Below are 26,733 nucleotides of genomic sequence, written 5' to 3' on the forward strand. Positions count from 1 at the left end.
ATGATTAGGCAGGTCCCTATGAGGATAAGTGTAAGAAGCGCTGCCAGACAATCATGTATGTTGCTATGGTGATTGCTGTTATGGTGGATTTACCCGTAATGTATTATATGCAGCTTGTCCCTGAGGTGAACGCTGATACACAGGCATGCGGAGGATTCTGCTTCAGCGATAGGTGGAACTAGACCAGGGGGAGGTCCTAGGGTTAGGTTATAGGAGCCGTGGATATTGTAGTGACGTGAGCCCCTGATGAGTCATTCTCATGACGAAATGCATAGGGCGGAGCTACGTCACGTGACCAGGAGTATCAGGAAGTCCAGGACGAGGATCTGAGGCAGCGTGTGTGTGAGCGGCTACCCGGGACTGCTATCACTCATGTGATTACATGCCTTTTGACTACCTTCGCTTGTGAGTTTGATACTTTTTTACCTTTACTATATTAAATGATTTTACACTATATGGCGCTTCCTTGAGTTATAGAAACTGATCGTGGTGGATTGAATTGATCCCTATCCCCTTGACTACGCTGTATATCCATACCTCCGGATTTGTTGGAGGCTGTTCGGGTGAGTGCGGGCACATAGGGGGGAGTGTGTCCCGGCACAAGGTGGTCCTTTCACTCTGGATGTGGTGACGGGCATTTTCTATACAATACAGGATTACGCTATGTGCTTTTTTTGTCTCCTCTCTTTTTGACATGTCGGCTGAGCACTGAGGAAACTTATTGAGACTCTGGGACAGTCTACTTGATGCTTGCCAGACTACTGGATGGTGATTTTAAGTACCTCTGTTTGTTTCAAGCCACTGAGCGCTGCTAATTTCTTTAAATCCCGTTCTTTGAACGGGATTTCCTGATCGTCTATCGCCGGAGGCGATCGGCGGGGCTGGGGGGATGCCGCTGACCAGCGGCTATCATGTAGCGAGCCCTAGGCTCGCTACATGATTTAAAAACAAATAAATAAAAAAAACGGCTGCGCTGCCCCCTGGCGGTTTTTAATAGACTGCCAGGAGGGTTAAGCTTCCTCTCAGCAGTGACTGCGATATCTGGATCATCGTATATGATAGCCATGGTCTTAAAAAAACTCCTGAACTGATGATAATGCCTCATGACCACTATGAAGACTGTACGCCCATGTCTGTGAATCCCCTGATAATAGGGTTTTAATGAAGGTCACCCTCTGACTCTCCGTCCCTGATGAAATAGGTCTCATCTCAAAGTAAGAAAGACAGCGATTTCTGAAATTCTGAAAATCAGATTTGTGCCCTGAAAACTTTTCAGGGAGAGGCATTCTAGGCTCTATAACTGGAGGGGACTGAACTGGTGCGGTTGCAGTCTGGAGGGTCTGCACAACTCCAGACAGCTGGGTGATCTGAGTCTGTTAGGTATTGACCAACACGGTTAAATTGTTCACCGCTGTGGTCAAGGCCTCAACCTGGCTACGCAGTGCGTCCATAGACATTATGGTCTGCTGTTCTGTAACGATATGTGTCAGCAAGTAACAGAGTTCTGATTATTAGGTGATCTGCAGTATCACCTATAATACAGATATATACCTGATTATATGGTGATCTGCAGAATCACCAATAATACAAGTATGCCAGACAGCTGATGTGATAGCTACTAGCAAAGTATAGTGCTTGGTGCAACAGTAATACTGATAGGTTAGCAATACCTCACCAGAGAAGCTGGCGGGTCCAAACAGTACAGAGCCCCTCACCAGAGTCAGGGCCCTCTGGTGAGAGAAGACAGACAGATACAGTACAAAATCAGAAGCTAAGACAAGAAGGTTTAACAGGCAGAGTCGGCAGCAAGATCAGATGGGCAGAAGTACAGAATCACTGAGTGGAAGAGTAGTCAGAACGAGACAGAGTCATACACAGATAATATGCAGTCTATCAAGTTAGATATTTAAGCTATCAAAAGGTCTGAGCGCTAACACGAAGTATTCACAACAGCAGACAAGTTGCGAGTGATTCAGCTTGGCTTATGAAGCAGAGGAGACCCCTCCGGCATGCCTACTCCTCTCAGCCAATGAGGAGCGGCGAGCGTCTCCTCTGACGTCAGCCGACCGGCCGGTCAGCTGACGCGCCTCCTCCCTGCATAAAGGTCCTGTCTGTGCGCGCGCACGCGACAAGGCGACCTTATGTGCGGCTGACAAACCCGTCCTCAGCGTGCTAGACGCCCGAGATACGGGCAGACTACTAGGCAGGGAGACGGAGGCAGCTGCGGTGGTAGCGCTGTTCACCGCAGATGCCTCTCCAGTGTTTATTACAATGCTCCTGAAATATGGACGCACCAGGTTAAGGTTTTTTTTTTCTTTTTTCCCTTGTTTTTTGGCCTCTAAACCTAGGTGCATCTTATAAACCTGGAGCGTCTTATACGACGAAAAATACGGTACCTCCCCCAACCTCCACAATGGGGAAAAATTGCAAGGAACCCCTGCAGAGTACTCAAAGAAGCCTGGGGATCTAGTTGAGAAAGCCTGGTGTTGTGTATGTATCATAGTCTAGGGTCAATTTAGGGGGAAGCCAATTAACTTAACTTAATCTGTATGTTTTTGGGATGTGGGAGGAAACTGGAGTGCCTGGAGGAAACCCATGTAGACACAGGGAGAACATACAAACTCCTTGCAGATGTTGACCTGGCTGGAATGCGAACCGGGACCCCGTGCTGCAAAGCAAGAGTGCTAACCACTACGCCACTGTGCTGCCACACTTAACGGTTTTCGTTGCTGTCAGTGATGAGTGAAAATGCCAATATTCTTATCCCATTAATTTTCACAAAATAATGTTTTTGATTTTTCGAGCAAAAACACCATCAAAAATGTATTTGGTTGTTTTTTACATTTTTTGCGAGTTTTTGCAGTAAAAATATTGATTTTTCACATTTTTTCAGTAAAAATTGTCATGGTAAAAACCTGTTTTTCAAGATTTTTTTCGTCGTGAAAATATTGATTTTTTGCAAAAAATTAAAATGTAACAATACAACCCTATTTTTCACGAAAATTTCTCGAAATCGAAACTAGCATTTTCAATGTGAAAATGGCTTTGCAAGCAACACTGCTGTGTAAATGCCATCAATAAAAGGGCGAGTGTGGTCGAGGCGGGGCTTCTCGACGCATGATGTGCAGTGCTTAAGTTTGGCACAGCTATAGCTGTAATGTATAGTCTGCGGCCTGCGCACGGGTAATTCGGGGGTCTGATGATTGCCAGACCCTGAATTACTGCTCCCTCTGAGTTGCTACAATTCTGAGGGGGAATAATATTGATAAAAACATTTTTTAACCTGGGATTGAGAGAGTTCCTGGAGTGCTGGTAAATAATGATATATGCATTTCACTTGCTTATCTCTTTTGTTTACTGTGTGAAATTATTTTCACTCTGACTGCAAGTCTGGCCAAATCTGATGGCCCAGTGAACCATGAGGGGAGGGGGAATTCCCTCACAGTGCATCTGTTAACCCTGTATGTGAGAGAAAGCTTTCAGCAGCTTCAGCTGCCTGTGTCTCTGACTGAAGAGAGCAGAGAAAATGTAACTTGTTATAAACATTTGTAATTATCTACGACACCATAGCTTATTATACTTTTTTTTTTTTTTTGCTTTCAGAGAAAAATACTCTGTAGTCTGATATGCCAAAAAAACAACACTGGCTGTGCAGTGAAGCAGACATCCCTTTTGCGAATGATTTGTTCCAATAGAGCTAAATTCTACTCAAACAACGAATGAAAGCTTTTGTCTCTGATATTTTACATGAACAGTACGAAAATGTTTATGCAGCTACTTAGACATTATTTGTAAACTGTCATTTTAGAACACTTGGGTATTGATAGTGTTCCTTTAACAGAATTTTAGTACAAATTTACAGAGAGATAGTGTGGGTTTATGAATGCTCTGAGCACACTGGGAAGTGGGAATAATAACCTATTGTGTGTTACCAAATTTACATAGACATGTTGTTTGTTGCAGCTGAAACATGAAGATATGCCCAGAGGTGAAATGAAGGAGATTGCATATTTGGTGGCTCAACGGGGCACGGATAACGTTGAGGCGGAAGTACTGCTTGTAGATCGCCCTGTCTCATCCCAGGAAAGGGATCCAGGTAAATGTCAGAATATGGCACCTCCTCTTATCAACCATTCCTCATAGATCATCATTAAAGAGGAACTGTAACAAAAAAGAGCCCCTGGGGGGCCTGAGGCAAACTTGTGAGGAATTCTCCCCCCCCCCCTCCGATTTGGAAGGATTGCACAGCACCCAACAATTTACTCTGCATCATTTAATGTTCTCACATGACATGCTGCAGCTCAACACAATAGCACACAGGATGGCTGTGAGTCTGCGACAAACAAATTGCTCATCCTCAGCCACTCCATTTCACCTCAGTCAGGACAGCAGTGCCACCTCCTCCCTTCTGCTGTGCAAGTCAAATGAAACACTGCTGTTCTCCTGCCTCTCCCCTACTCACTCACTGTCAGACTCCTCACACAGCACAACAAGCAGGGATGCTCATCCGGATTCCGGGTATCCGAACTACCCAGATAATCCAAACTTTTTCCACTATCCGAACTCTGATCCAGATTCCGGATAGCTGTGTAAAACCAAAATGCACTATCCGAGCTAACTCGGATACCTATTTGAAATCCGGAATCCGGCTGGATACTTAATTCGGATATCCGAATCCGGATAGTGTAATCATGGAGATGACGTCCATGATGTAATTGAGCCAATCAGAGGGCTCCCAGCCTAAGCCCTAGCAACCAGGCTCCGACTGACCCACCGAACTGCCGATGTTTCCATCGGTAGGCCCCGCCTCCTGGCTCCTGGGGGCCCCAGAGTGGGCACAGCGCAGGAAGGGGGGAAATTTGGAACATAGCGGTGGGGAGGGGGGGAAACTTCCCCCCCTCACCTAGTGGCCCCCCCTACCGCACTCCCCCACCTCCAAAATCACAGCGAGCGGGGAATAGCTTACCGGCATTCAGATCCATAGCTCTGCGTGCCGCTGCTGGCCTCTGTCTCCTGCACTGATGCTGTCCAATCACGCTCTTGCAGTACTTCCTGTGAGAGCGTGATTGGACTGCATCAGTGCAGGAGATGGAGACTGGCAGCGGCATGCAGAGCAATGGATCTGAATGCCGGTAAGCTGTTCCCCGCTCGCTGCCGCTGCTGGCTGCAATTTTGGAGGGCGGAGCGCAGAAGGGGGGGGGGGCCCTAGGTGAGGGAGGGGGGAAGCTTCCCCCCCCCCTCCCCGCTGCTCTGTGCCCGCTGTTCCCCCTACCAAGCTAGGGGTAACTTAGACCTGGCTCTGCCTATCTAACTGGGGACACCTGTGACCTGCTTACCTAAACTGGGGGGGCTCCAGGCCACTCTGTGCCCACTGCCCTCCCTTCCAGCATGGGGGCCCTCACTAACTGGGGACCTGCCTTTGTGGGGATATCTGCCGCCAATCTGATTGCATTTTGTGGGGATATCTGCCGCCAAACTGATTGTATTTTGTTGGGAAATCTGCCGCCCATCTGATTGCAGTTTGTGGGGAAATCTGCCGAGAATCTGATTGCATTTTGTGGGGATATCTGCCACCAATCTAATTGCATTTTGTGGGGATATCTGCCACAAATCTGATTGTATTTTGTTGGGAAATCTGCCGCCAATTTGATTGCATTTTGTGGGGATATCTGCCACCAATGTATTTGAATTTTGTGGGGATATCTGCTGCCAATGTAATTGCACTTTTTAGGGCTATCTGCTGCCAATCTGATTGTATTTTGTGGGGAAATCGGATGCCAATCTGATTACATTTTGTGGGGGTATCTGCTTCCAATCTGATTGCATTTTGTGGGGGTATCTGCTGCCATTCTGATTGCATTTTGTGGGGGCAATCTGCGGCCAATCTGATTGCATTTTGTGGGGGTATCTGCCGCCAATCTGATTGCATTTTGTGGGGATATCTGCCGCCAATTTTATTGCATTTTGTGGGGAAATCTGCTACTTACTTTGCGGGTTTTTTTTTTTGCTTTTTTTTCATGACCACACCCATGTTCCAGTGCGTGGTGACACTCATTTAATTTTGCTGTGCATGCCACATGTGGACATATCCCTATTGGAGACTGTCCTCAGAAGTGCTCACAATCTATTCCCTACCATAAAATCATGCAAAATTTGTAGAGTACATGTGTATGTGAGCCCAAAATGGGGCAGGGGGAGGGGGCGGGCCCCAGGCTGAAACTTCCTCAGTGGGCCCTTAGTGTCCCAGTCCGACCCTGCTAGCAACCAATCACAGAAGGGAACCCTGGCCAGCCCATCCTGTATATAAGGAGGGGTGCCATGATGAGAAATCTCGTCCTTGCTTGTGACTGCTCACTGAGAGACATCTCCAGTGGTGTTGGCTAAGCAAGTGCTGTATACAGTGATAAACCTAACATTTTGAGTGCTTAACACCTTCACTACACTATTGTTCTATTGTGACTCTGTAGTGCAGCAACTGCTAGTTAGGTCTGGTGTGTGTGCAGGCCAGGCCTGCTGCTGGCCTGCTATTAGCCTTAGCTACAGTATAGGTTAGGGAATAGGATTACTGTGTTATTGTGTAGTTAGTACTACCGTGCTAGTTAATTGTTAGAGTAGTACTGTGTTAGCTTACTACAGATTACTTCAGTGCTGAGCAGTGTCAGTGTGACAGACAGACAGTTAGTGTGCACTGCACATCATCTGGTGACATCATCACATACATCACATATAAGTTGTACTATGTCTACTGGCACTGGGAGGAGGGGCAGTAAGGCCAAGAGGAGAGGGAGCAACATTGCGGCCACCGTCAGCAGTTCTGCCGCGTCAGTGTCCATGCCGCTGCTAGCCACTGGCCGTCCAGCTGTTAGGTGTAGTCACGCTACAGAGGCGCAGTAGCGTATGGCGGCCATTTTCCAGCTGATGGTGGATGAGCAGGCCACCACCAGCTCTACAACAGAGACCTCCACCCCCACCAGCACTCCTGTTCGCAGGAGCAGCAGCAGCAGCCGCCAAGCAGTTCCTGGGGACTCGGTCATCATGTCGACCCCAGCGAGCAGCCTACCCTCAGTGAGCAAGCTTTTCACTCCAGGCACCGCAATCGAAATCAGGGCTGTTACCTGCAGCGAGTTTGAGGAGGATATTCTGGGCATATTGGGCTATGTGGAGGAGTCACAGATGGAGACGGTGGTTGTTGGGGGGGGGGGGTCCTTGCATGTGGCAGCAGAAGAGGAGTTTGGGGGGTCATCATCCCAGCAGCAGTTGTTTGAGGAGGGGGAGTATGATGATGATGATGACGAGATGAAGGACCGTGACTTGGGGATGTCAGCTCTGACTCTGAGGAGGAGGATGCGTCAGTGGATTTGGCACGGAGGATCAGCATTGCAGACAGTGGCAGGAGCAGCAGTGGGTGTGGAATGCGGGAACCACAGCCTGCTGCTTCTTCTTCTGCCGCTACCACCAACCGCACCACTCAACCCCCAACCACCACAGGGAGAAAAGCATCAGCATCCCATTCAGGCCACATGGGAATCTTCACCTCCCCAATCTGGTGGTTTTTCACTCTGCCCTCATTGGACAGCAAGTTTGCCATATGCAATGTGTGCAAACTACAGATGAGCAGAGGTTGTGAGTGACCCCTACAAGTATGGCACCTCCAGCTACATCACCCATCTGTCCAAAAAACATTTTGTTGAGCATGAGGAGTTTAAGAGGCTGAAGCAAGCTGGCGCTGGCAGTGGTCAGACTCAGAGCACCAGAATCCCCTCTGCCACTCCTGCTGACACTGAGGCCTGTTCAGGCAGCCAGTCCTCAGTGGCATCCTCTGCTCCCTCCCCCACTTCCCGTGCAAGGAAAAAACGCAGCCAGACCCTGTTGGGTGAGTCTTTCCCTGTTGTTGGCAAGAGGGGCAGTGCTGCTCGGATACCACTTTTCACTATTTGGAACTAACTAATTCAGATCCGGATACCCAGATATCCGATCCGGGTCGGATATCTGGATCAAAAAATTTTCAAACAGAATCCGGGTCGGATATCCGACCCCACTATCTGGCTGGATTCGGATATCTGGATCAAAAAAACAGAAGTGCCCTTTAAATTGCTTTAAAAATGTTTTTAAGGGTCAATGAGGCATGTAGCATCATTATTTTTGAAAAGGGAACACTAATTGATGATGTGGGGACTGAAAATCCCCCCCCCCCAAAAAAAAAATGGCTGTCAAAGTAGAAAGGGCCAAGTGCCAAATGCAAAGGGCCAAGTGCAAAGGGCCAAGGGCCAAGTGCCAAATGCAAAGGGCCAAGTGCCAAATGCAAAGTGCCAAGTGCAAAGGGCCAAGTGCCAAGTGCAAAGGGCCAAGTGCCAAATGCAAAGCGCCAAGTGTAAAGTACCATGTCTAATGTCCCACCATTGCTAACTACATGTAAATTTGGCTCCACCTTTGACCACACCCACAACGTGATTAGTGGCCACGCCCTTTTTTGTGCTATGCGCGCCACATGACTATCACCCCCCATTTTTGCCCCCCCCCCTCCCCCTGAAAAATTTCTGTGGATGCCCATGTGCCTATTATCAAGATCCTCCAGCTTCTGTTGAAACTCGAGCACAGGAGTAGGCAACCTATGGCTCGGGAGCCAGATGTGACTCTTTTGATGGCTACATCTGGCTCACAGACAAATCAGTAGGGGTTCATATTGCTCAAGCAGTGCAGCTTAGTGTGGCAACGCTAGTGATGGGCGAACAGTGTTCACCACTGTTCGGGTTTGCCCGGATTTTGGCCTGTTCGGGTTCGGTTCGGCACCCCCCGAACACCTCATGGTGTTCGGGAGGGTGCTCGGGCACGCTGCCCGAACCCGAACAGGCCTTCTTTGTTCGGCCGAACACAGCCGTGTCCGGCCGAACATAGCCCCCTATAGGGTCCCAGCATAAAGGGAGAGCATGCCCCGAGCGCGGGGGGGGGGGGGGGGGGGTCGGAAATGCCCCCCACCCCTCCCCGCTAAGCTCTCCCTTCTGCCGGTACCCTATAATTAAATTTAAGTGCCCAAAAGTACCTGAGGAGGAGGAGGGCAGGAAGAGGGAAGCCAGAGTTCTTGGGCGCTAGTACCATCTGGTACTTCCGCCCTCTCTTGACGCACTTCCTGTTTACATTTGAAGTCGCGTCAAGAGTGCGCAGAAGTACCGCGATGACGCGTACGAGGGTACGTGTCATCATGTAGATGACGCGTACCCTCGTTCGCGTCATCGCGGTACTTCTGCGCCCTCTTGACGCGACTTCAAATGTAAACAGGAAGTGCGTCAAGAGAGGGCGGAAGCACCAGATGGTACTAGTGCCCAAGAACTCCGGCTTCCCTCTTCCTGCCCTCCTCCTCCTCAGGTACTTTTGGGCACTTAAAATTATAGGGTACCGGCAGAAGGGAGAGCTTAGCGGAGAGGGGTGGGGGCATTTCCAACCCCCCCCCCCCCCCACGCTCGGGGCATGCTTTCCTTTTATGCTGGGACCCTATAGGGGGCCCCAAAGGGACATGTTCGGGTTGGGTTCGGGGTTCGGCTCGAACATGCCGAACATCAGGGGCATGTTCTGCTGAACCACACCGAACCCGAACATCCAGATGTTCGCCCAACACTAGGCAACGCAAGTAAAATGTTCAAATTAGAGACACTACTGCAGTAGCATGCACTACTAACTTACTCACATCCCCCCCAAACTAACGGCCGCTCCAACTGCCCCACTCTTGACCCTGTCAGGTCCCTTGACTTTGTAGAACGAGATCCCCACACTTTGATTGGCCCAATAGGCTGCCTGTTACTTGACAGGCAGCCTACTGGGCCAAAGTGTGGGGATCTCATCCTACAAAGCGAATCAAACCCCAAGCCAGCTAGCTAATTGTACAAGCTGTTAGTCGGTATTTCTCCTGTCTGGCTCTCAGTGAAATTGCTGATGTTGATGCTGAAACCCAAGAGAAGCTGAAGACGTGTCTGACACTTCCGCTGCCCGGCGAATCAACTGTGTACACATCACCATGGCAACATGGACATGAGCCCTACTGTCCCAGTTTGAAACATATTGTATGGCTCTCACGGAATTACATTTTAAAATATGTGGCATTTATCGCTTTCTCAGCCAAAATGGTTCCTGACCCCTGAGTCTAGCAGCTTGGAGTCTTGATAAGCAGAATGGCTTTGAAGATCACTGACCTTCTGCTTGGTATCCGACCCTTCGGATACCAATGTATTAATGCCAAGGACCCCAAAGCTCATAAAATTGGTCTTTGAGTGACTGTATGTCAAGGTTAGAAACAGTGGGTAGAGCCAAAAACAACTAACTTTTTTAAATGGGAAAATATAAACTGCAGTCATTCTTACACTGTTAATGGCAGGGTTCTCAAACTTGACACAGTTGGTCACTGGGTGTAGGAGATTAATATTCAGAAAAGTAGGTGGAGCTACAACAGCCAATCAAAATGCACCTATTTATTTTCATGGGGAATATTGAAACTGCTGTCATTCTTACACTGTTAATGGCAGAGGCCTCAAACCTGCTACAGTCTGTCATTAAGTGACTGGGGTATACATTCACTAAAGGGGCAGAGCCACAAACAGCCAATCAGATTTATTTGCTGGATAAACTGCTTCCATTCACACAATTTTGATGCCAGGAACCGGAAAGCTCACTAACTTGGTAATTGAGTGACTGTGTGTCAAGGTTACAAACACTGGTGGGAGTCAAAAACAGATTTCCCTGAGAAAATGTAAACTGCAACCCTTCTTCAGTGTTAATGGCAAGGTTCTCAAACGTTGTACAGTTGGTTACTGGGTGACTGGGATGAATATTCAGAAAAGTGGGTGGGGCCGAGAAAAGCCAATCAATATTCACCTGTTGATTTTCAAGTTAATATTAAAATTGCTGCCATTCTTGCACTGTCATTGGGTCACTGGGGTTCAAATTCAGAAAAGGGCGCGGAGCCACAAACAGCCAATCAGATTTTTTTTTATTTAAAGGAATACTTAATTCAAAGCGTATATATATATATATATATATATATATATATATATACGCTATAGCAGCATAGAGGGTGATATAGCGGCTGGGAACGCGGAGAATCAGCCGCGTTCCCAGCCTGTCGGTGGCCGTCGCCGAACCTGGAAGTAGCCGCCGGCGGGGACAGGACGGTCGGAGCGGGGCTGTGAGGGCACCATCCAGCTTCAGGGGGCTGAGGGATGCCCCAGGTGAGTAAAAGTCATTTTTTCAGTTTGACTTAAGTATTCCTTGAAGCCAAGGACCTGAAAGCTCAAAAACTTGGTCACTGTCCAGGTTACAAAAAGTGGGCAGAGCCAAATACAAATTTCACTGGGAACATATAAACTGCAGGCCTTTTTACACTGTTAATGGCAAACATCAAACTTTGCCCGGATGGTCACTGGGATTAATATTCAGGGAAGTGGGTGGAGCCTATAATTGCCAATCAAAATTCACCTGTTGATTTTCAAGGGGAATATTTAAAATGCTGCCACTGTTAATAGAAGATGCCTCGAACCTGCTGCAGTTAGTCATTGGGTGCCTGGGGTTCAAGTGCTGGAGAGGGGCGGAGTCAAAAGCAGCTAATCTAATTTGTTTAATTTCTATGGGAATATACAAATTATTGATGCCAAAGCTCACAAACTTGGTCATTGAGTGTTTGTATGTTAGGGTTAGAAAAAGTGGGCGGAGCCGACATCAGCCAAATACATTCCCGGGCAACGCCGGGTCATCATATAGTATATATTTATAAAACACAGCAGCAATCAAATACCACCAAAAGAAATCTATATTTGTGAGAAGGAAAGGAAGGTAAAATGTATTTGGGTGCCCATTTTATATATGGCTGTGGTGGAATCTGTGCTGATTGAGCACAATTTGAGTAAAGAGGCACCCCAGTATAAATAAAATTAGATTAAAGAGACACTGAAGCGAAAAAAAATATATGATATAATGAATTGGTTGTGTACTATGAATAATTACTAGAAGATTAGCAGCAAAGAAAATATTCTCATACTTTTATTTTCAGGTATATAGTGTTTTTTCTAACATTGTATTATTCTCTAATATGTGCAGATTACACAACACTCAGCATTCGAAATAAGTCTTTCAGAGCAGTCTGTGAAGTAATGACCTCTCCTCTAGCAGAGAAAAAGTAAACAGTTCACTTACAGTTGAGATAATAAAAGTCAGATAACAGCCCTCTCCAGGACTAACTTAGTCGGAGAGCTTAATGGCTTGTTTGCATAGAGATAACAACTGGAGTTTCTCAACTCTTCCTGTACTGGAAACAATTACACTGATGTATCTGATCTTAATGTTTTATTTCTTAGCTGCGCTACACATACAAATCATAATATCATCATTTTTTTTTCGCTTCAGTGTCTCTTTAAGAAGATGGTAAAATCATATAAATGAGATGGCTTCTTACGTCAATGTCAAGCTCTTTGCATGGACAAAGAAATGTTTATTTAGCACCGGCAATGCGTTTCACAGGTCTAAGCCCGCTTCCTCAGGCCAATAAAAGTGCCAGTTGTAAATAGCCGATCTGTTAGAGGGAGCCCAAATTGTGCTTAATATACCCACCAACATACCCTGTTGGAGGGGTGCAGACAGACTATACTAGGTTCATATTATAGGAATAGTCTATTATTTTCACAGAGGAGAGCGGCCATGCCTAGGTCTGGTTGGACCACCCCGAGTGGAGTCGGGTTTGTTGACTCCACCTGCTTCCTGTGGTCAGTTGCCCCTGTGCAGCCCGCCTTTGTGAGTAGTACAATTACATTACCTGTTAATATAACGTATACGAAAACATATTGCACTATTGGGCTCTGTTTTTTTTTACTCCTGTGTCTTTTTTCTCCAGGGTGCCCTGACACCCCCACTACTCTATTGTGCTGATTGAGGTTGCTGTGAATGCTGGGAGCAAATCATTTTCCAGGCAGATGCACACTCACACCAAAATGTTGCCACCCCTCTGGCCTGTCCCCATGAGCGTTCATAAGCAGAATAGTTTTGATTCAGTGCTAAATCGAACTTTCAGATCTCATACACTCATCCCCATACCCCATATGCTGCCGGTATTTTACTGATGTAGCTGGCAGACCCAAATCTGAGGCATCTTTTTTTTTTCTTTTGCTTATGAAACAGATGAGGAAGATCCAGGATCCTGGGAACACCGGCAACGTGATATCGAAGCCTGGAGCGATCTGCAGATTTACATTGAATCTTTAAAGCACATTAAAGTGGGACATGCTTCGTCCAGAAAAAATACTGAAAATTGGCAAGGCCTGGAAAGTGATCTAAAACCTTGGAGACACTTTGATTACCAAAGTAAAGCTTGGAGACTCCTTGAAGATAAAATTGAAGCTTGGAAGAGTTTGGCAAGTAAAGTCAAAGCTTGGGGAGACCTACAGAGGAAAATCACAGCTCTTGGTAAGCAGAGCCGGATTTGGGCATTTTACCGCCCAGGGCCCACTGATACCAAAAAGCCTCCCCCCTTCCCAACTGCCCCATCCTGTGCACCACCCGTCCTCTGTGTTCTCTCTGTCCTGTTTGTTTCCCTGGTCCTGCGTTCTCATCTTGTGCTCCCCAAATCCTGAGTGCTTCCCTGGTCCTGTACTCACCCCATTCTGTGCTGTGCTTGGGGGGAGCACAGGAGGACCAGGGCATCACTGCTCGCCCCTGTGGAAGCAGGGTGGGACTGGGTTTGACTCTATATTTCCTGCTCAGCGCACAACATTCCATAAACCTTCAGATCACTTAAATTGTTGCAATATTCTCAGCAGTGCCTCCACCATAAGCACCCAATAAAAATCACACTCACCGGACGTATTGACCTCTGTTCGATAGGTCAATCATGCACAAGCGCAGGAGTCCTAGGATCTTCAGGATCCTGGTGTCACCTCTGCCGATACCAGCTTATCCTTACTTGCACCTCAAGGAGGTGGACGTACTGGGCAATACAAACAACGGACCCCCGGAGCGGCGGAAATCAGTGGGAGAACTGGAAGTCGGTGGGACTACAGATACCATCACGCCCAGCTTGGCGGCGGGGGAGAGCCCGTGTATAAAACTCTGTGCCTGAAACTCATCAAGGAAATGTGAGTGAATTTTTAAATAAAAACGTGGTTTTAGCAAAACAGTATTATGCTATGTGAGGCTTTCTTTGAGGTACAAGTGAGGATAAGCTGTTATCGGCAGAGGTGACACCAGGATCCTGAAGATCCTAGGACTCCTGGGCTTGTGCATGATTGACTTATCTAACAGAGGTCAATACGTCCGGTGAGTGTGATTTTTATTGGGTGCTTATGGTGGAGGCACTGCTGAGAATATTGCAACAATTTAAGTGATCTGAAGGTTTATGGAATGATGTGCGCTGAGCAGGAAATATAGTGACTTTGAAAGACTTGCCTAGGTCTGGTGAAAGCGCACTCAATGAACTTTTCCATTTAATAGCTATAGCGCTTTGAAATTTATGTAATATGGGACTGGGTTTGAGACTGCTGCAGTTTACATGTTTTGCAGTTAGAGTCACAGGCTGCTTGCCCACCTCTTGCTTCCTGGTGCCCTAGGCCATGGCCTTTGAGGCCTTGCCTCAAATCCGGCCATGTTGCTAAGTGTAACTTGTGATGTAGCAGACTAGCAGTTTATACAATAACTAGAGATATTGTATTGTGTTTTCACTGCCAAAGGTTAGGGAAAATGTATTGATCTCCCTACCACAACCACAGGAGTAGCCCCCTTGACCCCTGCAGCAGTTGGGGGGAGGGGTAGGGTGGTCAGGGGCACCTGGGAGGGGCCAAGAAGCTGATGTTGTGGTCGAATACTTAATTAATGCAAGCCGGCAGTGCAGTAGAGTTCTATCAGACCTGCTGCAGGGGTGATACTAGGGGCCTTTCTAGGTTCCTGGGAGATCCGGGGCACCCCTGGGCATCAAGAAGCAAAGATTGTGTGGCAAAAAATGGGCGTGGTCATGCTGCTGAAAGTGGGCGTGGTCATAGTGGGGGCCAAATGCACTTGAACATAGCAGTGGTGTAACTTAAATAAATTCAATAGACAGTATTTTACATAAATATGCCCCTCACCAGGCTTCTGTCTTGTTTTCGGCTGGCTGGCCTGTGTGCTGTACTAAGCTGGCGGTTATGCTGGGCTTGCTGGTGGTGATGATGAGCTGCCTGGCTGGTGGTGATGCTGTGCCGGCCTGGCTTTGCTGGGCGCTGGGCCTGGGGCTTTGATGGGTGATTTGCTGAGGGCTTTGCTGGGCTGGGCAATTTGCTGGGGGCTTAACTGGGTTGAGGGCATTTTTGGGTGCTTTGCTGGGCTGTGGGCTTTACTAGGCTTTCCTGAGTTGGAAGCTTTGCTTGGCTTTATGCTTTGCTGGGCTGGGGCCCAGAGGCTTTGCTTTGCTGGGAGTTGTGCTTTGCTAGGCTAGGGCCCTGGGGCTTTGCTTTTCTGGGCTGGAGGCTTTGCTTTGCTGGGCTGAGGCCCAGGGGCTTTGCTTTGCTGGGACCGGGGGCTTTGTGTTTCTGGGGCTTTGCTAGGCTGGGGGCTTTGCTTTGCTTGTCTGGGGCCCAGGGGCTTTACCTTTGCTGGGGGCTTTGCTAGGCTGGGGCTCGGGGTCTTTGCTTTGCTGGGGTCTTTGCATTGCTTGGCCCGGAGGCTTTGCTTCAGCATAGGTAGCTAGGTATAGATGCCTTTAGGATAGGTACCTAGGTATAGATTAATTCAGTATAGATAGCTAGGTATAGGTAGGTAGGTAGGTAGGTATAGGGGCCTTCAGTGTAGGTAGGTAGGTATAAGGGCCTTCAGTTCTTTATAGGTAGCTAGGTATAGGTAGGTTCATTATAGGTAGTAGGTATAGGAGCCTTCTATAACTCTAGCCTTCTGAAGGTATGGGGCCTTCAGTATAGATAGGTAGGTATAGGGCCTTCAGTATAGGTACGTAGGTATAGGGGCCTTCAGTATAGATAGATGGGTATGGGGTCCTCAGTATAGGTAGGTAGGTAGGCATAGGGCCTTCAGTATAGGTAGGTGGGTATAGGGCCTTCAATATAGGTAGGTGGGTATGGGGCCTTCAGTATAGGTAGGTAGGTATGGGGCCTTTAGTATAGGTAGGTAGGTATGGGGTCCTCAGTATAGGTAGGTAGGTATGGGGCCTTCAGTATAAGTAGGTAGGTATAGGGGCCTTCAGTATAGATAGATGGGTATGGGGTCCTCAGTATAGGTAGGTAGGCATGGGGCCTTCAGTATAGGTAGGTAGGTATGGGGCCCTCAGTATAAGTAGGTAGGTATGGGGCCTTCAGTATAGGTAGGTGGGTATGGGGTCCTCAATATAGGTAGGTAGGTAATGGGGCTTTCAGTATAGGTAGGTAGGTATGGGGCTTTCAGTATAGGTAGGTAGGTATGGGGCTTTCAGTATAGGTAGTTAGGTATGGGGCTTTCAGTATAGGTAGTTAGGTATGGGGCTTTTAGTATAGGTAGGTAGGTATGCGGCTTTCTGTATAGGTAGGTAGGTAGGTATGGGGCTTTCAGTATAGGTAGATGGTAGAGTGGCCTTCAGTATAGGTAGATGGGTAGAGGGGCTGCCCGCCTGCCCTCCTCCCCTCCCCGCTTGCCCCCCTCCTCCTCCTCCCCCCGCACATCTACAAACAGTGGCTGATTACCGCTGCCTTGATTCCAGTCTGGAGGCTGGAGACCACAGCTGCAGACCTCTCTCTCCCTCCTGCGGTTTCCCAACGCTGATCGCTAATGACGCGATCAGCATCATTAGCAGCAGAGATGGCCCAAAACGGTTCGCCCACGAACTCGGTGTTTGCGTTTGTTTGTGGCGGACCGCGAACACATAGCGAGTTCGATTCGCCCCCTATACCACATCATTGGGCTAAACTGTGACCCTCTACATCACAGTCAGCAGACACATGGCAGCCAATCAGGCTGCACTCTCTCCTAGACCCCCGCCCCCCCCCCCCCCTTATAAAAGGCAGCAGCGGCAGCCATTTTCTCACTCTGTCTGCTGCCTGCTTAGTGAGAGAAGGGAGAGACATTGCTGGAGAGAAAGCTTAGTTAGCTCTTGTTAGCTTGCTCCTTGCTGATATTTGTTGCTGAAAAGCACCCCAGAAAAGCTCTTTTGAGAGCTAATGCTCTTGTAATGTGTTTTTTTGTTGTTGTGCCACTGACACTAACTGCATATACAGCCCTGTCTGTCACAGCTTACCCTTGCTATACTGTGCCAGGCCCAGCACAGTCAGTGCATACCTTTCACTCAGTGGCGGACACAGCCAGCAGTGGGCCCCTGTGCAAAATCTCAATTGTGTGGCCCTCCTGACCTGCGGCGCGGCAAAAAATGGGCGTGGCAATGACCGGATAAGGGCGGAGCTAACTGTAATTTAAAGTGATCCCGGGGTGAGAGTGATATGGAGGCTGCCATATTTATTTCCTTTTAAACAATACTAGTTGCCTGGCGGCCCTGCTGATCTATTTGGCTGCAGTAATAAACTGAATTACACCAGCAACAAGCATGCAGCTTAATCTTCTCAGTTCTGACAATATTGTCAGAAACCCCTGACCTTCTGCATGCTTGTTCAGGGTCTGTGGTTGAAAGAATAAGAGGCAGAGGACCAGCACGGCAACCAGGCAACTGGTATTGCTTAAAAGGAGAGAAATATGGCAGCCTCAATATTATTCTCACCTCAGGTTCCCTTGAAAAGTGCAACGCAAAGACAGTGGGCCCAAGTTTTGGTGACCCTTTCCCCAGAAAATTCACATAATTGTGCAGGTTTTCTCAAGAAAATACACATAATGTGAGCATATTTGCCCAGAAAATACATTCAATCATGTCGGCAGATTTGCCCAGAAAATACATTCAATCATGTCGGCAGATTTGCCCAGAAAATACATTCAATCATGTCGGCAGATATGCCCAGAAAATACATTGAATCATGTCGGCAGATACTGTATGCCCAGAAAATACATACAATCATGTCGGCAGATATGCCCAGAAAATACATTGAATCATATCGGCAGATATGCCCAGAAAATGCATTCAATCATGTTGGCAGATATGCCCAGAAAATACGTGCAATCATGTCGGCAGATATGCCCAGAAAATACGTGCAATCATGTCGGCAGATATGCCCAGAAAATACGTGCAATCATGTCGCCAGATATGCCCAGAAAATACGTGCAATGATGTCGGCAGATATGCCCAGAAAATACGTGCAATCATGTCGGCAGATATGCCCAGAAAATACGTGCAATCATGTCGGCAGATATGCCCAGAAAATACGTGCAATCATGTCGGCAGATATGCCCAGAAAATACGTGCAATCATGTCGGCAGATATGCCCAGAAAACACATGCAATCATGTAGCAAATTTGCCCAGAACATACATGCAATCATGTGGCAGACCTGCCCAGAACATACACACAATCATGTGGCAGACCTGCCCAGAAAATACACCTGCTAATATAAATAATAAAAAAAAACCATTTACTCACCTGCAGCAGCAGACCTCCTGTCCCAGCCTCCATCCGGCACGCAGCTCCTATGGGTGGTTGGGTGGATAGGTAGCCTGGTGTGTGAGTGGGTAGGTAGGTAGCCTGGTGGGTAGGTAGCCTGGTGGGTAGGTAGGTAGGCAGCCTGGTGGGTGGGTAGGTAGGCAGCCCTTAGCCGGGTGGGTAGGTAGCATGGTGGGTGGCTGGGTAGCCGGGTGGGTAGGTAGCCTGGTGGGTGGCTGGGTAGCCGGGTGGGTAGGTAGCCTGGTGGGTGGGTAGGTAGCCGGGTGGGTGGGTAGGTAGGTAGCCTGGTGGGTCTTTAGGTAGGTAGCCTGGTGGGTTGGTAGGTAGCCGGGTGGGTAGGTAGCCTGGTGGGTGGTTAGGTAGCCGGGTGGGTGGTTAGGTAGCCGGGTGGGTAGCCGGGTGGGTAGGTAGCCGGCAGGGTGGTTAGGTAGCCTGGTAGGTAGCCGGGTGGGTGGTTAGGTAGCCGGGTAGGCAGCCAGGTGGGTAGGTAGCCAGCAGGGTGGTTAGGTAGCCGGGTAGGTAGCCGGGTGGGTAGGTAGCCGGGTGGGTGGGTAGGTAGCCGGGTGGGTGGGTAGCCGGGTGGGTGGTTAGGTAGCCGGGTGGGTAGGTAGCCGGGTGGGTAGGTAGCCGGGTGGGTGGTTAGGTAGCCGGGTGGGTGTGTAGGTAGCCGGGTGGGTAGGTAGCCGGGTGGGTGGTTAGGTAGCCGGGTAGGTAGCCGGGTGTGTGTGTAGGTAGCCGGGTGGGTAGGTAGCCGGGTGGGTGGGTAGGTAGCCGGGTGGGTGGTTAGGTAGCCGGGTAGATAGCCGGGTGGGTGTGCAGGTAGCCGGGTGGGTAGGTAGCCGGGTGGGTAGTTAGGTAGCCGGGTAGGTAGCCGGGTGGGTAGGTAGCCGGGTGGGTAGGTAGCCAGCAGGGTAGTTAGGTGGCCGGGTGGGTGGTTAGGTAGCCGGGTAGGTAGCCGGTTGGGTAGGTAGGTAGGTAGCCGGGTGGGTGGGTAGCTATCCGGGTGGGGGGCCCGACTCCTATCCTCCCTCCCTCACCTCGGGGGGCCCCCCTCCCGGTATGCGCGGCAGGAGAGTGGAAAATACAGGAAGTCTCCGGGGCTCCAGCAGACGCTAGAGGCCCAGCTGCTTGGTCTCCGATATGTCTCCAAGTTGGAGACATATCGGAGACCAAGCAGCTGAGCGTCTAGCGTCTGCTGGAGCCCCGGAGACTTCCTGTATTTTCCGCTCTCCCGCCGCATGAGGGGGGGGCCCGAGGCATGAGGGGGGGCCCGGAGGTGAGGGGGGGAGGAGTCGGGGCCCCCCAGGTAAAAAAAAAAAAAAAAAGTACAATAATAATAATAAAAAAAACAGCAATACTTAATGGGCCCCTGAAGCAATGGAACTTCAGGGGCCCTCGTGCGGCGGCACGGCCGTATGTCCGCCACTGCTTTCACTGTATCTCTGTGACTGCACATTGTATTATAGCAGTCAGTGCATACCTTTCGCTGCATCTCTGTGACTGCACATTGTATTATACCAGTCAGTGCATACCTTTGGCTGCATCTCTGTGACTGCACATTGTATTATACCAGTCAGTGCATACCTTTCGCTGCATCTCTGTGACTGCACATTGTATTATACCAGTCAGTGCATACCTTTCACTGCATCTCTGCGACTGTACATTGTATTATACCAGTCAGTACATACCTTTAACTGCATCTCTGTGACTGCACACTATATTAGTCCAGTCAGTGCATACCTTTCACTTCATCTGTGTGACTGCACACTGTATTATACCAGTTAGTGGAATAATACCAACTCCTTCAGGTGCAGCATCTTCAGCCTCTTTATCCCTTGCACATTCACAGCCACCCTCCTCCACTCCGCCGCTCACCTTGAGTGCTTCCTGCTCCTCTATCCACAGCAGCCAGGTGTCCATTAAGGAAATCTTTGAGCGGAAGAAGCCAATGTCTGCCAGTCACCCCCTTGCCCGGCGTCTGACAGCTGGCTTGGTCGAACTGTTAGCTCGCCAGCTGTTACCATACCAGCTGGTGGACTCTGAGGCCTTCCGAAACTTTGTGGCGATTGGGACACCGCAGTGGAAGATACCAGGCCGCAATTATTTTTCTAAAAAGGCGATACCCAAACTGTAACGTGATGTTGAAAGGCAAGTGGTGTCATCTCTGGCACACAGTGTTGGTTCAAGGGTCCATCTGACCACGGACGCCTGGTCTGAAAGCACGGTCAGGGCAGGTACATTACTCATAAAGCACATTGGATCCTTCCTTGGATGTGTGTTAGTAGCCGTTTCTCAGGCTCCCACTCCAGACCGGAATCGAACCCTGATTCCCGGCCCGTTACCCGTGGTCACCATGGTACTGAGAAAATACCATGGAGAGTTTATCAGACAGTTTAATGAATAGCAGACTTGCCCTCCATATCAGATTCTCGTTGAAGGAACTGCACAGACAGCAGAAGTAATTTAAAAAAAAATAGATGTAAGCTTTAACAATGGTAGAGAAAGAACCGTCGAAAGTTGATAAGGCAGTCAAACATTACCTGACATCACTGAGGAAGAGCAAGAGGAGATGACTAGTAGGTCAGCATCCAACTTTGTGCAGATGGGGTCTTTCATGCTGTCTAGCCTGTTGAGGGACCCTCATATAAAAAAACTCAAGGGGAATGACCTGTACTGGGTGGCAACACTACTAGACCCTCGGTATAAGCACAAAGTGGCGGAGATGTTACCAAATTACCAGAAGGCAGAAAGGATGCAGCACTTGCACCACAAGCTGACAAGTATGCTTTACAGTGTGTTTAAGGGTGATGTCACAGCACATGGAATCAGTGCTGCTCATCAGGATTCCGGATATCCGGTTAACCCGGAAAATCCAAACTTTTTCAGCTATCCGACAGGATTCGGATTCCGGATACCTGGGCCAAAATCCGGATAGCTATCTGCAGATAGTTGGTTGCATGCCCGGATATCCGCGGATATCATGCGGATATCCGGATCCGGGTACTGTTACCATGGAGATGACGTCCATGACGTCATTCAGCCAATCAGAGCGTCATTCAGCCAATCAGAGGGCTTCCAGCCTAAGCCCAAGCAACCAATCACAGAGGGGAACCTTGGCCAGTCCCTCCAGTATAAAAGGAGGGGACCATGATGAGAATTTCATCCTTGCTTTGTGACTGCCACTGAGAGACAACTCTCCAGTAGGGATGCTCATTCGGATTCCGCGGAAATGCAATTTCCGAAATTCCGATCGGAAATTGCATTTCCGCATCGGAATGCGGAAACCGGTAATGCAAGTGCGTTAGGCGGATTTCCGCCGGAAATCGTGGAAATTTCCGCCGGAAATCGTGGAAATTTCCGCCGGAAATCGCGGAAATTTCCGCCGGAAATCGCGGAAATTCCGCCCGACTTTAACATTGATTTTCTCAAAAACTATAAGGTCCATTTGAAAACTTTTTTTTGTATCTTGTTCACAACATTCAGTTTAATAACCCCTGGTGTTTCTAGGACTTACGGGGGCTTTGCTATTAACCACTAAAGTCGGCGGATTTTTACTGTAATGTAAAATGCAGAAAATCTGCATCTGCCTATTTTCTGCATTTACATTACAGTAAAAATCCGCCGACTTTAGCGGTTAATAGCAAAGCCCCCGTACGTCCTATAAACACCAAATTTTCAGGGTTTATTAAACAGAATTTTCTGAACAAGATGCAAAATACAGTTTTCAAAAAGACCTTATAGTTTTTGAGAAAATCGATGTTAAAGTTGGGCGGAATTTCCGCGATTTCCGGCAGAAATTCCGCATTGGAATGCGGAAATTGGTAGCGGAAAGCGGAATCGGTATTTGGCAATGACGGAATGCGGAATTACCACGGAATCGGAAATGGGCTTTTCCGACCATCCCTACTCTCCAGCATGTTTGGCTGAAGCAAGTTTTACACTTAAACACCTTCTCTACACTATTGTTTTACTGTGTTGTAGTTAGCTAGTCTGTGTATAGTTTGTTAGTGTTAGTCTGTCGCGTACGTTAAAAAAGTGCACGGGGAAAAAAGGGCGCAGGGTTTTAAACGATAAGCATGAATAACGTTTAAAAAAAATTGTGCTATATTTCGTTTAAAAATAATGTTTTATAAAGTTATACATCATTAAATAATGTGTATGAAATCGGCAATTGTAAAAACGTTAATCTTCCCTGTTTAAAAAGTGAAATGTATAATAACGTTTTATAAAAGATTAATAAGAATTTTACTAAAACTATACCTAACCCTACTCACACAGAACCCTCCCTGTACCTACCCCTAACCCCTATACCCCCTGGTGGTGCCTAACCCCTAGACCCCCCTGGTGGTGCCTAACCCCTAGACCCCCCTGGTGGTGCCTAAACCTAAGACCCCCCTGGTGGTGCCTAAACCTAAGATGCCCCTGGTGGTGCCTAAACCTAAGACCCCCCTGGTGGTGCCTAACCCTAAGACCCCCCTGGTGGTGCCTAAACCTAAGACCCCCCTGGTGGTGCCTAAACCTAAGACCCCCCTGTGATAAGCATTAATAACATTTGTAAAAAAAATATTGTGCTGTTTTTCATTTAAAAATGTTTTTTAAAAATATTGTACTGTTTTTCGTTTAAAAATAATGTTTAAAAAATTATAAATCATTAAATAATGTGTAATCATGAGAAGCAGTTATAAAACATTAAAAGTCTCCGGGCGCCGCTTGTAAAACGTTATTTTTCTCCGGCGCCCTTTTTTCCTGTTGGGCCCCCATTAAACGATATTTATTATGGGAGTGAATGGCGGCTCCCTTTTTGTCCACCTGCCTCATGCACCAAAATGTCCTGCCTCCCAGTCTGTCAGTCAGTCTTTCAGCTGCAGCAGCTGCCTGTGCCTGCTAGTTAGGTCCTGTGTCTTTGTCTGTGTGTGCTGCTGTGTGTGCACACAGTCCAGGCCCCTTGCTGCTGGCTGGCCTGCTATTAGCCTTAGTAGTTAGGTAGGTAGGATTACTGTGTTATATTGTGTAGTTGCAGTGCTATTAGTTGTTAGAGAGTGAGAGTAGTACTGTGTTAGCTGCTACTACAGATTATTGCAGTGCTGCAGCTGCTGTGCTGCTGACTGAGCAGTGTCAGTGTGTCTTGTTGTTGTACTCTGCTCATGTCTGTCACTCCGTGCTGATTCACAGTCCAAGCCCGCCACCGCTAATAAAGTACAAGTACCCCACACATCATCTGTGACGTCATCAACAGTCTTGTACTATGTCTGGCACTGGCATCCAGGGGAGGGGCAGCAAGGCCAAGAGGAGAGGGAGCAACACTGCGGCCTCCGTCAGCAGTTCTGCTGCATCAGTCTCCATTCCGCCGCTACCCACTGGCCATCCAGCTGTTAGGGGGAGTCACGCTGCAGAGAAGCAGCAGCGTGTTGCGGACACTTTCAAGCAGGGACAGCTGCGCAAATTGGAGGAGAAAGACGCCGCGCCTGTGATGCAGCCGATGGTGGATGACGAGCAGGCCAGTGAGGCCACCACCAGCCCTAAAGAAAACATTCTGAGCAAAATTGGCTTTGCGGAAGAGTCTGAGATGCTGACAGTAATTGTTGGGGGGGAGTCCGTCCATGATGTGTCAGCAAAAGAGGAGTTTGAGGCGGGCTCATCATCCCAGCAGTTGTTCAAGGAGGGGGAGTTTGATCTTGATGATGAGGTAAAGGACCCGGGCTACCAGCGACCGGAGGGGGGTGTCATCTCTGACTCTGAGGAGGAGGATTCAGTGGTTCTGGCCTGCAGGATCAGCTTTGCAGGGATTGGCAGGAGCAGCAGTGGGCATGGAATGTGTGACCCACAGCCTGCTGCTCCATCTGCCAGTGGCACTACTACCACCAGCCGCACCACTCAACCCCAGGCCTCAACCACCACTGGGAGAAAATCATCAGCATCAGCATCCCATTCTGAGTGACATAAGGGCAAACTGCAATCCCCAATATGGCAGTTTTTCCATCTGCCCTCACTTGATAGCAAGTTTGTAACTTGCAATGTATGCCATGTGAAACTGAGCAGAGGGTCTAACTCCTCCACTTATGGCACCTCCAGCTTCATCAACCATCTGGCCAATAAACACCAAACGGAGCATTTGGAATTCAAGAGGCTGAATGTAACGATCGGTGTAACACACAGAGGATCTGATTACCGGTGATCTGCAGAATCACCGAGAATGCAGATTTATACCCAATTATTGATGATCTGCAGTATCACCGATAATGAGATATATTTCTAACCTCTGGACACCTGAGTAATATGAGTGTTTGGTGCAACCGTACACTTTGAGGAGAGCACCCGTATAGAGGGTGCCAGGCAGTACGAGATACTGCTTAGAGAACAGGTTCCTTCCACTGGTCTGATGCTCCCCAAGGGGCGAGCCAGGCTGAGAGTGGGAAGGATCAGAGAGTGAGTGACTCCAAAGGTGAAGTGTCACTGACAGGACTGGGAACTATCTCCCAACAGGGAAGATAGTTCTCGAGGTCGGACAGGCCAGGTCGTTAACACACAGACAGATAAAGTACAGAGACAGGAGACAGATGCGAAATCCTAAGACTAGCAGAGTTTGGCAACAGAGTATCAGATATAGCGAAGTACCTAATCAGAGATCAGAAGAGTGGTCAGGAAAGCAGAAGGTCATAACAAATAATCAACAATGCCTAGACTTGGGTGTGAGCTCCTAGATCATCAACACCCCAGAACTGGTCTAGATAATAATACAGATGGTAACAGGATTCCTAGACTAAGGTGTGAGCTCCTTGGTCATCAACACCTTGGAAACTGGTCTAGATAATAACACAGATAATAACAGGATTCCTAGACTAAGGTGTGAGCTCCTTGGTCATCAACACCTTGGAAACTGATCTAGATAATAACACAGATACTGACAGAAGGTCTGAGTGCTACCACGTAGTGATCGCAACGCCAGACACCAGAGAAATGACCAGCACCCAGTATATATACCCCAGCGCTCTCCAGCGCCACCCCTAAGTGCTGGACCAATGAAAACTGCTGGAATTGTCAGCTGACCGGCTTGGTCAGCTGACGCCCTTCTGACTTTCATAAAGGCTCTGCCTCTCCGCGCGCGCGTCCTCCTGAACCTGTGTGGACTATCAGTCCCAGCCACACCAGACATGTGTTGTAATGTTTCTGCTGTGTTGGATGCGGAACCAGCCACACCGCTGTCCAAGCATGCGGCGGTTCCTCCGCGTTCAGCAGTACTGTCAGAATTATGCCTATGCGTGCCAACATCCGCGTCTGACGCGGAATCCGCCGCCTTGTTCATAGGCATGCGGCGGTTTCATCGCGCTCCGTCATGCCAGTGGATGCAGACCCACCGCGCGCAACCTGCCGGGTTGGACGCGGATTCAGCCACCTTGCTCTGAGTACTCGCAGCTATTCCGCGTTTTCTCACAGTACCCCCCCCCTGAGGAGTGGACTCCGGACAGCTCCTACCCGGCTTCCCAGGATGTAGGGCGTGGTACTACTTCTTTAATTTATCCGCGTGCATGCGACACTCAGGTACCCATGTTCTCTCCTCAATACCATACCCTTTCCAGTGAACTAGATACTGCACTGAGTTCTGTACAACACGTGAGTCTAAAATCTTTTCTACTTCGTACTCAGGTTGGTCATCTACCATCACAGGAGGAGGAGGAGTGGGACCTACATGAACTGCTGGTTTAAGCAGGGACACATGAAAGGATCTTACACCACGCATGCTGGCAGGAAGATCAATGGCATAAGTAACATTGTTGATCTTCCTGGTCACTGGAAAAGGGCCCACAAATCTGGGTCCCAACTTGGGCGAGGGCTGTTTCAGGGTCAAGTGACGCGTGGACACCCAGACCAAGTCTCCTGGCCGGAACTTCCACTCTACGGAGCGTCTCTTGTCAGCTTGACCTTTCTGACTTTGAAAAGCCTTCTCCAAATTATTTTTCAAGCTCCCCCAAATGTTCTTAAATGATTTTTGCCACGCCTCCAAAGCTGGAAACGGAGTGGAAGCTACTGGCAGTGGGGAGAACTTAGGCAACTTTCCAGTTACCACCTGAAACGGTGAAAATCCAGAGGATGAGCTTTTCAAATTATTGTGCGCAAATTCTGCGAACGGCAAGAACTTGACCCAATCAATTTGCGCGTCCGCAACATAACACCTCAAAAACTGCTCCAATGACTGATTCACTCTCTCAG

The 26,733-nt window shown here is 48.6% G+C and overlaps 1 protein-coding gene across 3 annotated transcripts in view; it reads left to right on the plus strand.

Moving 5' to 3' along the window:
* LOC137527945 (uncharacterized) overlaps positions 1–26,733 on the plus strand; it is a 270,389-nt gene that overhangs the window by 184,479 nt on the left and 59,177 nt on the right. For 2 of the 3 annotated variants that reach the window (XM_068249062.1, XM_068249063.1), the window contains exons 7-8: positions 3,964–4,096; positions 13,156–13,440. In XM_068249062.1, the coding sequence (XP_068105163.1) occupies positions 3,964–4,096; positions 13,156–13,440 (418 nt within the window). The remainder of the gene's footprint in view (positions 1–3,963; positions 4,097–13,155; positions 13,441–26,733) is intronic. The other variant, XM_068249064.1, reaches the window with a different exon arrangement.

The sequence above is a fragment of the Hyperolius riggenbachi genome, chromosome 8, assembly GCF_040937935.1.
Source record: "Hyperolius riggenbachi isolate aHypRig1 chromosome 8, aHypRig1.pri, whole genome shotgun sequence".
Taxonomy (NCBI): domain Eukaryota; kingdom Metazoa; phylum Chordata; class Amphibia; order Anura; family Hyperoliidae; genus Hyperolius; species Hyperolius riggenbachi.